Consider the following 12,991-nt stretch of genomic DNA (forward strand, 5'->3'; position numbering starts at 1 on the left):
GGGGGAGTCGCTGCTTATTAGGGGAAGGGGAGTTACGGGGTGTGGCGCCTTTGCCCCTGCCTTTACAGTTGTTTCCGTTGTACCCTCCTCGAAAAAAAGCCTATCGAGGAAGAGGACTTGTATAAGACACTTCTGGCAAACACATAGCTACGCAAGCTGCCAATCACTGGCGTATTGCAAACAAGCAGGGACTATTGGCCAGATATGACAGGGCACACTGAGATGAAATGACGCAATTGCTCATATATCTCCCAGATGAGCATAAAGCAAAAGCGAACGATTTAGTAAATGAAGGAAAGCTAATTTCCAATTCTTCAACAAGATGTGCTCTAGATGCTGCTGATACCGCAGCTAGAGAGGTCAACACAAACATCTTACTCGGAAGACATGCTTGGTTAACGATTTCCGGGTTTAAGCCCGAAGTCCAACAATTTATTTTAAATACACCATTTAACAAAAAACATATCTTTGGCCTTAAGATTGATTAGACGCTTGAGAAAATGAAAAAGGACACTGATGTCACTAAGTCCATGGGAGCGCGCCAGTCTCCTTCAAACAGAGGCTCCTTTCATCGCTCCTTTTACAGAGCAGGGTCCAAAACCACACCCTCAGACACGTCTTCTTATAAAGCTTGGATTCTTTGTCTGGGGGAGAAGCATCCCCTGAGGTTTGAGAATTAGTTTGTTTGCGAGCATTGGACACTACCAGTGAGTCTAGTGGCAACTGACCCTTAATAAATATCGGATCTGTTGGGAAGGCATTATATTTCTTGTCGACTCTAGGAGTAAAGATGCGTGCACGCACAGGATGTATAAAAATCTTGTCAGCGTGTCTCATCATACCTTTAACCATAAGGAGTGTTTGTGTTGACTTGTGTATGGATCCTAATGTCTCAAACAAAAAAAAATCCTCTTCCAGGGATTCTTTGTGTAGTACCACCCAATGGAATTCTGCAGCCCTGGCAATAAGTTCTTGATAAGATACATTGTCATCAGGTCGTGATGGCTTGGCAGGGTAAAGGTCTGGATCATTGTCTAATTGTGTAATCCCTCCATGAATCCACTGGTATATGCATGTCCACCTCATCAACATCGTTCCCGTCACGGTGAGATTGTGAAGAATCCGGAAGTGTGATGTCACATGTGCAAAGGATTTAAAATCCGAGAAGAGGGTGGAGGAGGGGGTGGTGGATGATAAAGGCTGGTACCAGCAGTCTTCTATTTTAAAGGTATCTTGGAATGACTGTCCTCATCAGGAAGCTTGTGTTTACAAGGCAGCTTGGTATGAATATGACCCATTTCTGGGTTAATATAAAGTCTCTTCTGTTTGGGGTCCATTTTTGGTGGAACAGGGTCTAAATTTTGAACGAAAGGGACCTCTTTCGGTGCCGGATTTGAACTTGGAACCTGAAGGCTTCGGTTCCGAAGAGGGTTTGTGTTGACTCGGTCCCGAGCCGGAAGGCGGGGCGTCGGAAACATCATCTCAGTGCCGACCTTGGCCAGAAGGCAGAGGTGGTGCCAAGCCTTAGGTTTTTTGTGAGTGGGATGATGGGGCAGGAAGGGGTCTTCTATACTCACATCACCCTGTCCCTGCGGAAGCTCTTCGACGTCGAGGTCTATCTTGAGCTCCAAATGCGACATGAAGAAGGCCTCTTCCTCCTACGCTGCAGATGCACCAATATCTTCTTGACGGGACTCTTCACCAAAGATATCCGGCATGTCTTCAATGCTTTGATGCTGCATCTCTCGACATCGAACCCAACAATCGCGAAGGGTTTTCTTTGAGCGAAACAATCTGCAAGCATCGCAGTCTGCTTTTTTGTGCTCCGGAGACAAGCATAAGTTACAACCCTGGTGTGACTACTTTGCGTAGCACTGAGGACAGATTTTGAACTGTGTCCATTCCATCGGCGGAGAGCTGGACCAACGCGGTTAGGCCTGAAGGCCGTCCACAAAGCTTTCTGATCAAGAAATAGATTTAGTTGACCAAAACAATACACAGAGAGGTAGGAAACGCATACAAAATAATACTGTCAAGGGTAGAGACAATTGTGCACCGAGGGGAACCCGAAGAACGGTTTCGAACCGGAGCTCAGCAATACATGTCCAAACCTGATGGCGGATAAAAACAATCTAACAATGGAGTCGAAGCCCATGTTAACAATCACCGATAGGAGGAGTCGCCATACCTCGTTACTAGGAAAGACTTCTTTGAAGAAAAACAACTTGCAAACATACAGACCCAACACTAGTTGGCTGGAATATGTAAAGCATGTGTATCTACAGCAAGAATGCCTCGAACAATATCTATCATGGCTTTAGAGGAAAGGTACACTAACATAACACAAAATAGAGATGATTTAGAGAATGTTTGGAAAAAGGATGAGAACGAACTGAGAAAGAAAATGGTTTACCCTAAATTAAGATTAGAAAGTCAACACAAAGGGAAACTTTGCGTATACAGAAGGAGGATACCCAAACAAACCACACATGTGGGAATTAATCTTTGGGAACACACATTTCAACAGACAGGAGGAACCTGGCAAATTTTGCAGGGAGAAGATAATGCAATTCCTGGTGTTTACCATATCTGTGGACTAAATGCTTATTGCTTCTTACCAGCTGATTGGGAGGGCATATGTTATTTAGCCATACTAATCCCTAAAATGTAGCCTGTGCAAAGCTTAAATGCAGTAGTGGTGGAGTGGCGGGCCGAAAGGGAGGACAGGTAGGTGGGGGGAACTAAAAAAGAAAACATAAAAAAAATAGGGGGGAAAAGAACTTACCTGCCACCCACCACTCTTCTGCTGTATGCACAGGCTCCCATTATCTCCTGTGGCCAATCCCGAAGCAGCATCAGGATCGGCTAGGCATGTGAGCTCCTATAGAGACTGGGAGTCTGTGCTTGGTGTCTCCAACGTGGCAATGCAGTTTGGTTGGAGACAGCTGTGCGCATGTCGGTTTGGCCAAACCCACATGTGCACTGATAGCTGTTAACTTTGGATACATATCAAAAGTCTATATCATCTGATCTGGATCCGTATCATCACTCTATAGAACTAGATTCCAATTAGCAATATAGGGTCCATTCTATATCCTGCTCAGTATTATATTCTAGATCAGGATCACCATAGTATGGAACCCATTCCAGATCATCGTACATTTCCAAATTACAAGGCTGGGGAAACCAACATTATAGAACTCCCTTCAGACCACCATCATATGTAATATATATTGTTTGAATCATGAGTATGGAATACATTCAGAATCCACGAAATGTGCACAATTCCAGTTCATAATCACCTCTTTGAATCCATTCTGGATCCAGATCTCCGGTTTGTGGAATCCATAGGGTCCCATCCTCACTGAATAAAATGTAACCAGAATAACTGCAATACAACCGATCGTGTAACAATCACCACCATTCTGGATCCCTGTTATGGGTCCAATTCACCACAACGGAAAATATTATCATCCGGACCCTAGTCATGAAAACCATTCTAGTATCTGAATCACCACTATGTGGAACAGATTCCGCACCCCCTACTGTGGAACCCATTTCAGCTTTTGATTATTGCTCTATGAATCCCATTCTGTATTCAGATCACCCATGGATTTTGGATACAAATCTCCACATTCAAATCTAATCTGGACCACTACTACATACTCCATTTCTGATATGGATCACCATTCTAAGGAACCAACTTTAGACGAAGACGATCATTCTACAGAACTCATTTCACATGAACTCCCACTGCAATCCATTGGGTTTCGAACCACCACCCCATGGAACAAACTTATAGATAATTATCAAAACATCCCTGACTTGGTACATATCAGAAGGAAATGCAAAATTCTTCTGCTCAAAAAATATTTCATTATATTTAAGTTGCCTGTGTCCTAAAAATTGACTTTGAACCCTGCCTGTATTTGACAGCTTCTTGGTTTTGGGTCCTTGAGAGCCATTAACATTCTAGGACCAATGTGTAGAACAGAACTAGAATACAGCTTCATTAAATGTGTAATTTTAATAAACTGTAAAAAGGTTTGAGCAATAAAAAAATGCTATCATGGTACATTACACGTCATTTTATTTGAAAATAACGAAGTCCCTTCCAATGTCCCCTGCCGCTTTCAGAACAATTGCTATATATCCATGTTATATTTCTATACAAAGGAGGAATCGCTTGGACAAAAAACATATTTCATAAATAAGACTGCAAGGGAAAGAGTTATGTAAAGGGAAACTACTCAGAGACAATCAGCATAAAAAGTATACACGATTTTTAAAAAATATTTAGAATTTAGGGTGTACACTGCTGATGAGAAAATTGCATATTCTGTATCCAAGAAAAGTTTGCTTTGTGTCTGCTTGACAATGTTTCAAGTCTACTCAAAGATTTACCGCTAACCTGGAGCAAATAAATACAAAAATACTGTATTGTGATAATGTCAACAGTCTCAAGACTGGCTTTCATGAGCATGAAGTTCCAAGACTAAATAGCTCTTACCTGAAATTCTTTGTGCCAAGGCTCCAAGCTTAAGCACCCTTCAGGTGACAATGGAAACTAGGAAGGAATATGAGGATAGTCCCAGACAGGGTGTTCTACAGAGACCTAAAACAGCAGAGTGCAGCCAAGAGCCAGTTAACATACAGCTGGACAGGCTCATCTCTGGCATTGCCCCCCTTTGCTGTCAAACTAAAGAACACAAGAGACTGAGCTAGTATTTAGAAGGATGCAGGTTTGCAACTGAAGGCTTGAGCTCTATGAAACTCAAGTGACAAACTAGAAAGCACAGGAGGCATCTCTAGGCTACACAAGTCTAAATTAACAGAATGTGTGAGCAGTTCTGTTGCCCAGGAACTGAGCTCTCCAGAGCACAGCTGGGTAGTGCTGGCATTGCAATTATTTCTTAACACAGATGGTTTATTCTAGGTGCAAGAATATGGCTTAATGTCACCACCATCCATCCTGTACTGAAGCCCAAAATCAAATCCCTGCAACAGGAAACCCAGTACTGGTCCAGAAATCGATCCCAAGGTCTGCTGTTGGGTGCTGGGAGACCACATTCTTTGTTGTTCTTTACTCAGCTCTGTGTAAACAGCACTACATAAATTGACAGCTGCACAAAGATGGGGGCAGTGAATTATATGGTCAGCACTGAAGCAGGAACGAAGCAATAGTCTGCCTTCCACAAGTGTGCCTCATCCAAAGGACATACGCAATGAAAATGCATCTTCCTGCTAGTCTAGAGAGCAGCACATGGCACTTCAGAAGATGCTCCAGCACACAAGAAAATGTATTATTTTTAACACACTGGAAACAACTTTCTTTGGCAGCATTGCGTCCTCTGTGCTCCATCTCTCTGAGTTTCCTTTTTTGCTCTCAGTAGCCGGTAGCCAATTCAGTCGCAGTGATCAGTCATTCTTCAGCCCCCCGAAGACTGCATCTGGCACGCTCTTCTGCTCCAAGTGGACTTCTGCAGGTGAAAAGCAATGTATGTCAGTAAGCAATAACTGGAAACAGGGCGACCCGAGCAACGGAATTAGCTCAAAAACCAAAGGTATAACTTCTCACAAAGACAGCATCTATGTATACCATGTATACCAAATGATAGACCCAGAGCAATAAACAACAACAGAACAATTGAGTAACCAGTTATAATTCTGACAGAGAGAAGCAAAGAGTTCATTTTGGGACCATTTCAAACATATCAGTTTCAGGTAATTCTGCCACAGGCGATAAAGACGCCAAGTCTCAGAGACTAACGGCTCAGAATCATTCCCCTAGTCCTTCGTTTGCATCTGCAATCACTAACAAGCAAAGGGTTATGAGGTTACAAATTCGTCGCTTTGTGGGAAAAAGTAAAGAAGCTGCTCAACAGATATGAATAGAGAAATTCGATGTCCTCTGACAGCTTTTCTGACTACTATTGGTGATAGGCAAACAGAACTATGCCTGGATCGTTAAATATTGCAGCGGTCTTAATGACACCAATGTGGAGTTTAGTACAAGGTTGCACTGAGGAATAGGTTATCCAATTTAATTGTGTCCAACCCGAGAAATGCCCACAGTAGATTATCTGGACATCCTTATCTGTCCTAATCTTCTTAACTCGTTATTTACCAATAGAATGGGATTGAAATCCAAGTCCTCCATATCATATACATTCCTGAACAATCGTCCAGGATTACTGCAGAAACTGCCCACCATGCTACACATAAGCTTCAAACCAGTTTCCCCAACACACGATTAGTTCATTAAACATATACAGAACATGTATGAGGGCATCTGTTAATTTCCCCTTAATAATAGTCTCTACCAAGCAACCCCTGAGAATAGACCCTTTTGCCACCTGATCAAAAGACACCTACAAAACCACCTGTATGAAAAAGCCTTTAACTGGAACATTCTTCATTGTTCCAAATTCCTAATTCTTTGAACCATCGCTGTGTTTCATGTCTCAATTCTTTGTATATGCCTTCTTTTCAGATGTATTAAACATAAAATATCATTATAAAAAAAAAAGCCTTTAACTAATTGTTAGTAGAGAAGCAACTGCAAAGGAATTCTGGAAAAGGCTTCCCCAACACTGTCATTTTTATTTGGCACCCCTGCTGCAGAGCTAGCCTTGTACTCCACCACAACGTCTGTAAAAGGCAAACATAATAAAGTACTTCCCAATGTAAAATACACTATGTTAAATGGCAAACACATCTTGATCGGAACCTACTCTACTTCCCCTGCCTGGACTTACTGATGAATTAATCATGGGGATGGTAAGAAGTGCCCTAAACTGAAGGATTTTACAAACTGTCCTACATAAATTAAAACCATACTAATTGGGTTCGTAATGCCCTTCTGGCCTGCTCTTGGGAAGAAAACATAGATATAAAGCAAACAGGGGTTGTGGGAAAGTGGCAAAGTTCCATAAAAATCAGCGGAGGCTGCCACAACTAAGAAGGCACATTCAAAAAAGTGTTATTTCCAAGACAGCGCCTTTGTACAAGTGTCCTAATGAACTCAGTAAGCATGTTTTAGTGTAAGAATTCCTCTCAAGCTACTATTATACACATCTGAGGGGCATCTGTAATCTGCATGTGGTGGGGTATACTTCATAAATCTCTGTACGGTACAGAACTGCTCCCAGGTGCAAGAAACACCCTATATTAATGGCCCCAATTAGCAAAAAAAAAACGTCAAGGGTCTGATTATGACTGGCTCATACACTTGTGATCCCTGCACAAACATTTGTTTGCACAGGGACCACAATACATCTGTTTGCACAGGGGTCACAATTGTAAGTCGTGCAATATTTATCGCACCTGTTACAATAAAGTTTGCACCTCCATTAAATTTTAAACGAATACAGTTCGCTAACTTCCATCTACATCAGTTGAAAAAATTGAACAGCTGCGTCTCCTAAAATCATTACAGAACGGCGCCTGACCACATTTCTCCAATACTGAAAGAATTGCATTGGCTCGCACTAGAAGCAGGAGACGAGTTCAAAATATGTTTTCTGACCTATAATGTGCTATACCATGGCACACCCAGCTACCTAGTGGACCTCCCGAACATATCAGGTGGATCAAGCTTATTAAGGAGTAAGAGTTCTCACGTCCTGGGAACACCATAATTCAAATCCACTAGCTCCTAATATTCTTTATCTCTTCGCCTGAGAACAGCATGGAACATCTTGAATTTCAGAGAAAGGACTAAAGACTCATCTATTTAAATTCTATCTTGAAGGTCCAAGCTCCATAATTCCCAGAAAATTCTCTAAAATGTCGCACTCTAGCCCCTCTATTATAGGAAATGTTTATAATCCTCAAATTCACCCGGGAAATGTTTAAAAGTTATGAATTCATAAATCGAGGGCTACAGAGAAGCTCCTCTTTTTGTATTATTTAAAAGTATGTTTGGTCTTCCTCAGGTGCCCTCTTCTTCCTGCTCCACCCCGATTTCTCATTATCCTTTCCCATAACCGCAGTATCATCAGTATGCTTTGTTTTTTTCTCTTCAAGTGCTTGTTAAAATTATAAATGGCCTGCTGCACTATTACATTTATATATGTATCTCACTGTTCTCTGTAAAACACTTTAAACCAATCTGGTGGAAAGAATGCTCTATAAAACCATTGAGCACATAAAAGGCCGGTATTTACCAGACATGCAGATTCTGGTGGGTTTTACACCACAATCACTTCCCCCAAAAAGTTGGAACAAGAGATAAAAATTGCACCTGATTAATTTCAGAAACCTGTCAGATATTATAAGAGGCTATGATTAGCACATCCAATAAGGCCACTTATAATGAGACCCACAGAGGTGGATAGGAAACACACAAAATGATTCCCAAGTCCTACACGAGGCACACATCTTGCTGCCTGAATTTCCTGCCACATACCGTCCGGTTCATCATCTTCGCTGCCAGCACTCTCGTCGTCATCATCAATGTCAATCTCGTCTGGGTTGGCCTGCTTACTGAGCTCTGCCAGCTCACTGCGTGAAGCATCGCTCCTACGAACAATAGAGAGAAACTCATCAGTTACCTTCATGGAGAGTCGTGTAATCTCAGACCCAGCTCTCTGTCACAAATGGTTGACAATGCCTTCATCACTCAGCAGTGCTGGAAAACCTAGGACAAAACAATCAGCCATGAAAGCTGTAAAGGGTACCCCTGAAGGATGTTAAGGATGTCTCTTGTTTCATGGGTCTTCAGTGAGCTAATGAGCACCTGCCAAGGACAGGGATCCCAGAAAACTTCTGGAAAATACATGCATATACAGATCTTTTACTTCAAAATCCCTTTAAAATGTAATACAAATTTAGAACCCTATCTGCAGAATAAGCTGGCCAAATTATGTTTATGTTATTTTAAAAAGGAGACAAAACCCTTCGAACACCACTAACCAGACTTTGCCTTTTTGTTGCTCTTCCTCTGTTAACATATCTCTTTCAACTTTTACAATGTAATAACTTCAAGGGGTGGGAGTGGAACAAGGGTTTCACCAGTAGGACTGAAAGAAGCCCTCCAAAGCCTCTGGCAGCAGTGTCCTGGCCAGTGTACATTTCAGTACAGACATGGTTCTCACTTTTCACTGATTGAGTCTGTCTTCTAGTTTACTGCATCTTAAAAGTGTACTGCCTGTGTTATGTAGCATTTCTCCCCAACTACTGGCAAATCTTTCTGCTGTAACTATCAGAGAAGAGGCACTACTTTCAACTGCATCTATAAGAAAAGCAAACAAGGCCAAAATCATGTTAACAAGCAACAGATCCTCTCCTTGTCGCCCACATTCCTGTGGCCATAAGATTGATTTAGAAGTGCTGAATTCCTGGGTTGAACTGCTGAAGAATTGAGATTTTATCTAAGGGATAATGCAAGACAAGAAGGGGGCCTCACCTTTGGGCCTATTCTACACACAGTACCACTCCCATTTCACCAGCATTAGAAAGCAGTATGTCTTTACGGCTAGTACTCTTACTACCACACTTTGCTTTGATCACAATGCATAACACTGAAATGACATTTACTTTGTCTTACATTCACTCTATCTCCTATTGCTTATCTTAAACTATACCATAATGCTAGTCGTTTTTAAATTCTATTTTAAAGAAACTACATTCAATTATATTGATACAAACCCTTAAACTAAAAATAACGTTCTTAATTATTTCGAATAAGTTACCCTGTTTTAACCTCAAAATTAAAATTGCAATACTGCCAACATTTATTATTAAAATATATTTCTTTTAATTCCAACCCTATTTTAATATTTTAATTTAAAAAACAACCATGTTGCAATTAGAATGCCAACCCTAGAATTTCATTTACATATTTAGCATGAAGTCAACTTATATATCTTTTTTTCTATAATTACCCAAAACTCTAAATTCAATTTAAGGCTATTAAATAATTATAGGTCTTATTCTAACTCTTGCGAAACTGGTGTTATTAAATCAATTTAAAATTAATTATAGTTAAATTATTTTAATACTAACCCCCAACTGTAAAAATACAAAAATATAAAATCAGTTAGAAGCAGTAGTTTAATGATAATCCTAACTATTAAGTAACTTTAAAATATTGTTAAAGTAATTGCATTAATACTAACCCTAATAAAAAGAGATGCACATAATATTATTAATTAACGAATAATATGTATGTGTATAAATGTATGTGTGTGTATATGTGTGTGTGTATATATATATGTGTATACATCTATATATATATATATATATATATATATATATATATATATATATATATATGTATGTGTATATATACATATGTATATGTGTATATATATGTGTATGTGTATATATATATATATATATATATTCACTGAAAAAACCATAGGTTATAGACCATATATAGTTAGGAATTAGCATTTAAAAAACCTTATTTTACTCACACAAAACCATTGAAATTCCATATATAGTTAGTTGCACTAACTATATATCGCGCACCCGCAATCCACTGCTGATCATGTCACATATTACATCATTCATGACATGGTCAGTGACATCACTGATGACATCACTGATGACATCTCAAATGACATCACTGATGACATCACTGATGACATCTCAAATGACATCACTGATGACTACATCCAGTGACTGTATAATTCTGTAAAGTTAAAATATGTCTTACATATTGAAGAATGAGTGGATGTATAAGTGTCTTGATGAAGGATTTAGTAGGGGCATGGCTGACTGTATGAGTGACTGATTAAATGTGTCTCACTGAGTGCATGGGTTAGTGACTAAACTGTCTTAATTTGTGCATCATTATGTCTGTTGTTCTGTAAACTGCTGCATGTGTTGATCATTAGCTATATGATTAACTGTATGGGTTATTGATTGGTTGCCCAAGCATTTGTATGGGAGACTGAGTGTGTGTGTGGGTGGCTGGGAGGTGTATGACTCTCTGCATAGATGTGTGAGCAGTTGATTGACTAGATGTATGGCTTCAAAAGTGCATGTGGAAACAGCTGTATGGGCGGTTGACTGTGTGCATGAGTGTATTGGTGAGTGAATGGATATCTCAGTGCTACATGTCAAAGTAAGTACATATGTAAAACACAGTACATGTGAGAGTTGACATATATAAATAACTGTGCATAAGAGCCAGTGAATGTGTGAGTGGCTGTATGGATCATTGTGAACTTGTATCCAGGATTGTATAAGTGAGTAAATATGTTTTAGTATATGTTTGAATAAGTAAGGTGTGTATAACTGTATAGTTGAGGAAATGGAGGTGTGATTGATTCTTTGCATGACTGACTAAGTGTCTGAGTAACTCCATGGATGAGTGACAGTCTATGAGTGTCTGTTTACACTGAGTGTATCTAAGGTTATATTAGAGTCTGAAGAGGTTCATCGTATTATCACATGAATGATGTCATCAGTGATGTGATCAGTAATGTCAAATGAGATGTCATCAGTGATGTCATCAGTGATGTCATTTGAGATGTCATCAGTGATGTCATCAGTGATGTCATTTGAGATGTCATCAGTGATGTCATCAGTGATGTCACTGACCATGTCATGAATGATGTAATATGTGACATGATCAGCAGTGGATTGCGGGTGCGCGATATATAGTTAGTGCAACTAACTATATATGGAATTTCAATGGTTTTGTGTGAGTAAAATAAGGTTTTTTAAATGCTAATTCCTAACTATATATGGTCTATAACCTATGGTTTTTTCAGTGAATTTTCAAGGTTTTGTAAATGCTAATTCCTAACTATATATGGTCTATAACCTATGGGTTTTTCAGTGAATTTCAATGGTTTTTTAATAGCAAATATCATAAGCTGTCGAATGTCAAGTACGTGGTAAGTGAAAACATTTTCGTGTTTATGCACACTGATCTGCTTTGAATGGTGCCCCCCCCCTCATTTCTATTAGGAGTACTCTCTCTTTGCAGATAGTGAAAGGTAGTTAACGCAGGCCTTTGCCCCCGTTGTAATCCGTCGTGCCTGCTTCTCTCTCCATTTGATTGATTGTTATCCAAGTATTTACTGTTTTAGAATTAGTTCTCTTTGGTTCATTCTCTATTTACAAACAAACACAGAGTCGCAATACTCTGTTTAGTCTTTGCAGATAACGAAAAATCATGTAAAAAAAAAGAAAAGGAATCGAGCAAAATCAGTAGGCCACTAATGGGATCTCTTTTTGACCTCGCTAAAATAGAAACATTAGGAACAACCCCTCATGACAAATACAAAACTAGTGAGATGAACTGAACTCCACACAATGATGGCTGCAAAACAGCTTGGCTCCGCCACCCACCCCGCCCAAAATAACGATAAAGAGCGGCTGCCATGATTGGTTGCGGAATGGCCACGACGGAGCTACGAAATGATGCTGCTCTCATGCTAACCCCAGCTTCAGTCTGAAACATCCAGAAACACTGTAGACTACCAATTCGATCAGTTCCGGTAGCGCCCCAATGTAACCCGGTAGAGAAGAACTAGCCCTCCCCTCTTTGACTGATGGTTCTTGTTGCCTGTCCCTTCTGTTGTCATTTAACAGAACTATTTAGCCTGCTGAAAGGGGTTGTGTTCCGACCGCTGGTTGGTGGAGACATTTTGACTATATTCTGGACCTGCGTTGTCGCGTAATGCGTCATATGACGCGCCGCGTTAGCGCATCCGGAAGTCATCCGGGGCGCGCAGCGCGTAACGTAAGCATAACAAGTCATGTGACTTGTTAATAAAACTTTTCATTGGTTCATTTTACTTTTCTTATTGTAATGATGAAAGGCTTGGTCATATGACCTAAAAATTACGCTTTTCATTACTTCCGAACATTATTTTTTCTTAAATATATGTTATGTTATAATGTTCCAGGCTAATGTACTTTCCCGGAAATTTTACAACTGTCCTGCAAGTAAAATATATTCTTTTTTCGAGAAAAAGAGCGTTTCTTCGTCCCATGACGGAGCCGTTGAGCAAAAGAGGGTCGACCTGCT

General features: G+C 40.1%; 1 protein-coding gene across 1 annotated transcript in view; it reads right to left on the reverse strand.

Annotated features, from left to right (window-relative positions):
* Nucleotides 1-4,008: 4,008 nt before the first annotated feature.
* Nucleotides 4,009-12,991, reverse strand: part of XAB2 (XPA binding protein 2) — a 144,082-nt gene continuing 135,099 nt past the window's right edge. The window contains exons 18-19 of the mRNA XM_078682501.1: nucleotides 8,411-8,523; nucleotides 4,009-5,480 (exon numbers count right to left, since the gene is read on the reverse strand). Coding sequence (XP_078538627.1) covers nucleotides 5,419-5,480; nucleotides 8,411-8,523 — 175 coding nt within the window. The 3' untranslated portion in view covers nucleotides 4,009-5,418. The remainder of the gene's footprint in view (nucleotides 5,481-8,410; nucleotides 8,524-12,991) is intronic.

This window comes from Lissotriton helveticus, chromosome 1_1 (assembly GCF_964261635.1).
Source record: "Lissotriton helveticus chromosome 1_1, aLisHel1.1, whole genome shotgun sequence".
In the NCBI taxonomy this organism is placed as follows: Eukaryota; Metazoa; Chordata; class Amphibia; order Caudata; family Salamandridae; genus Lissotriton; species Lissotriton helveticus.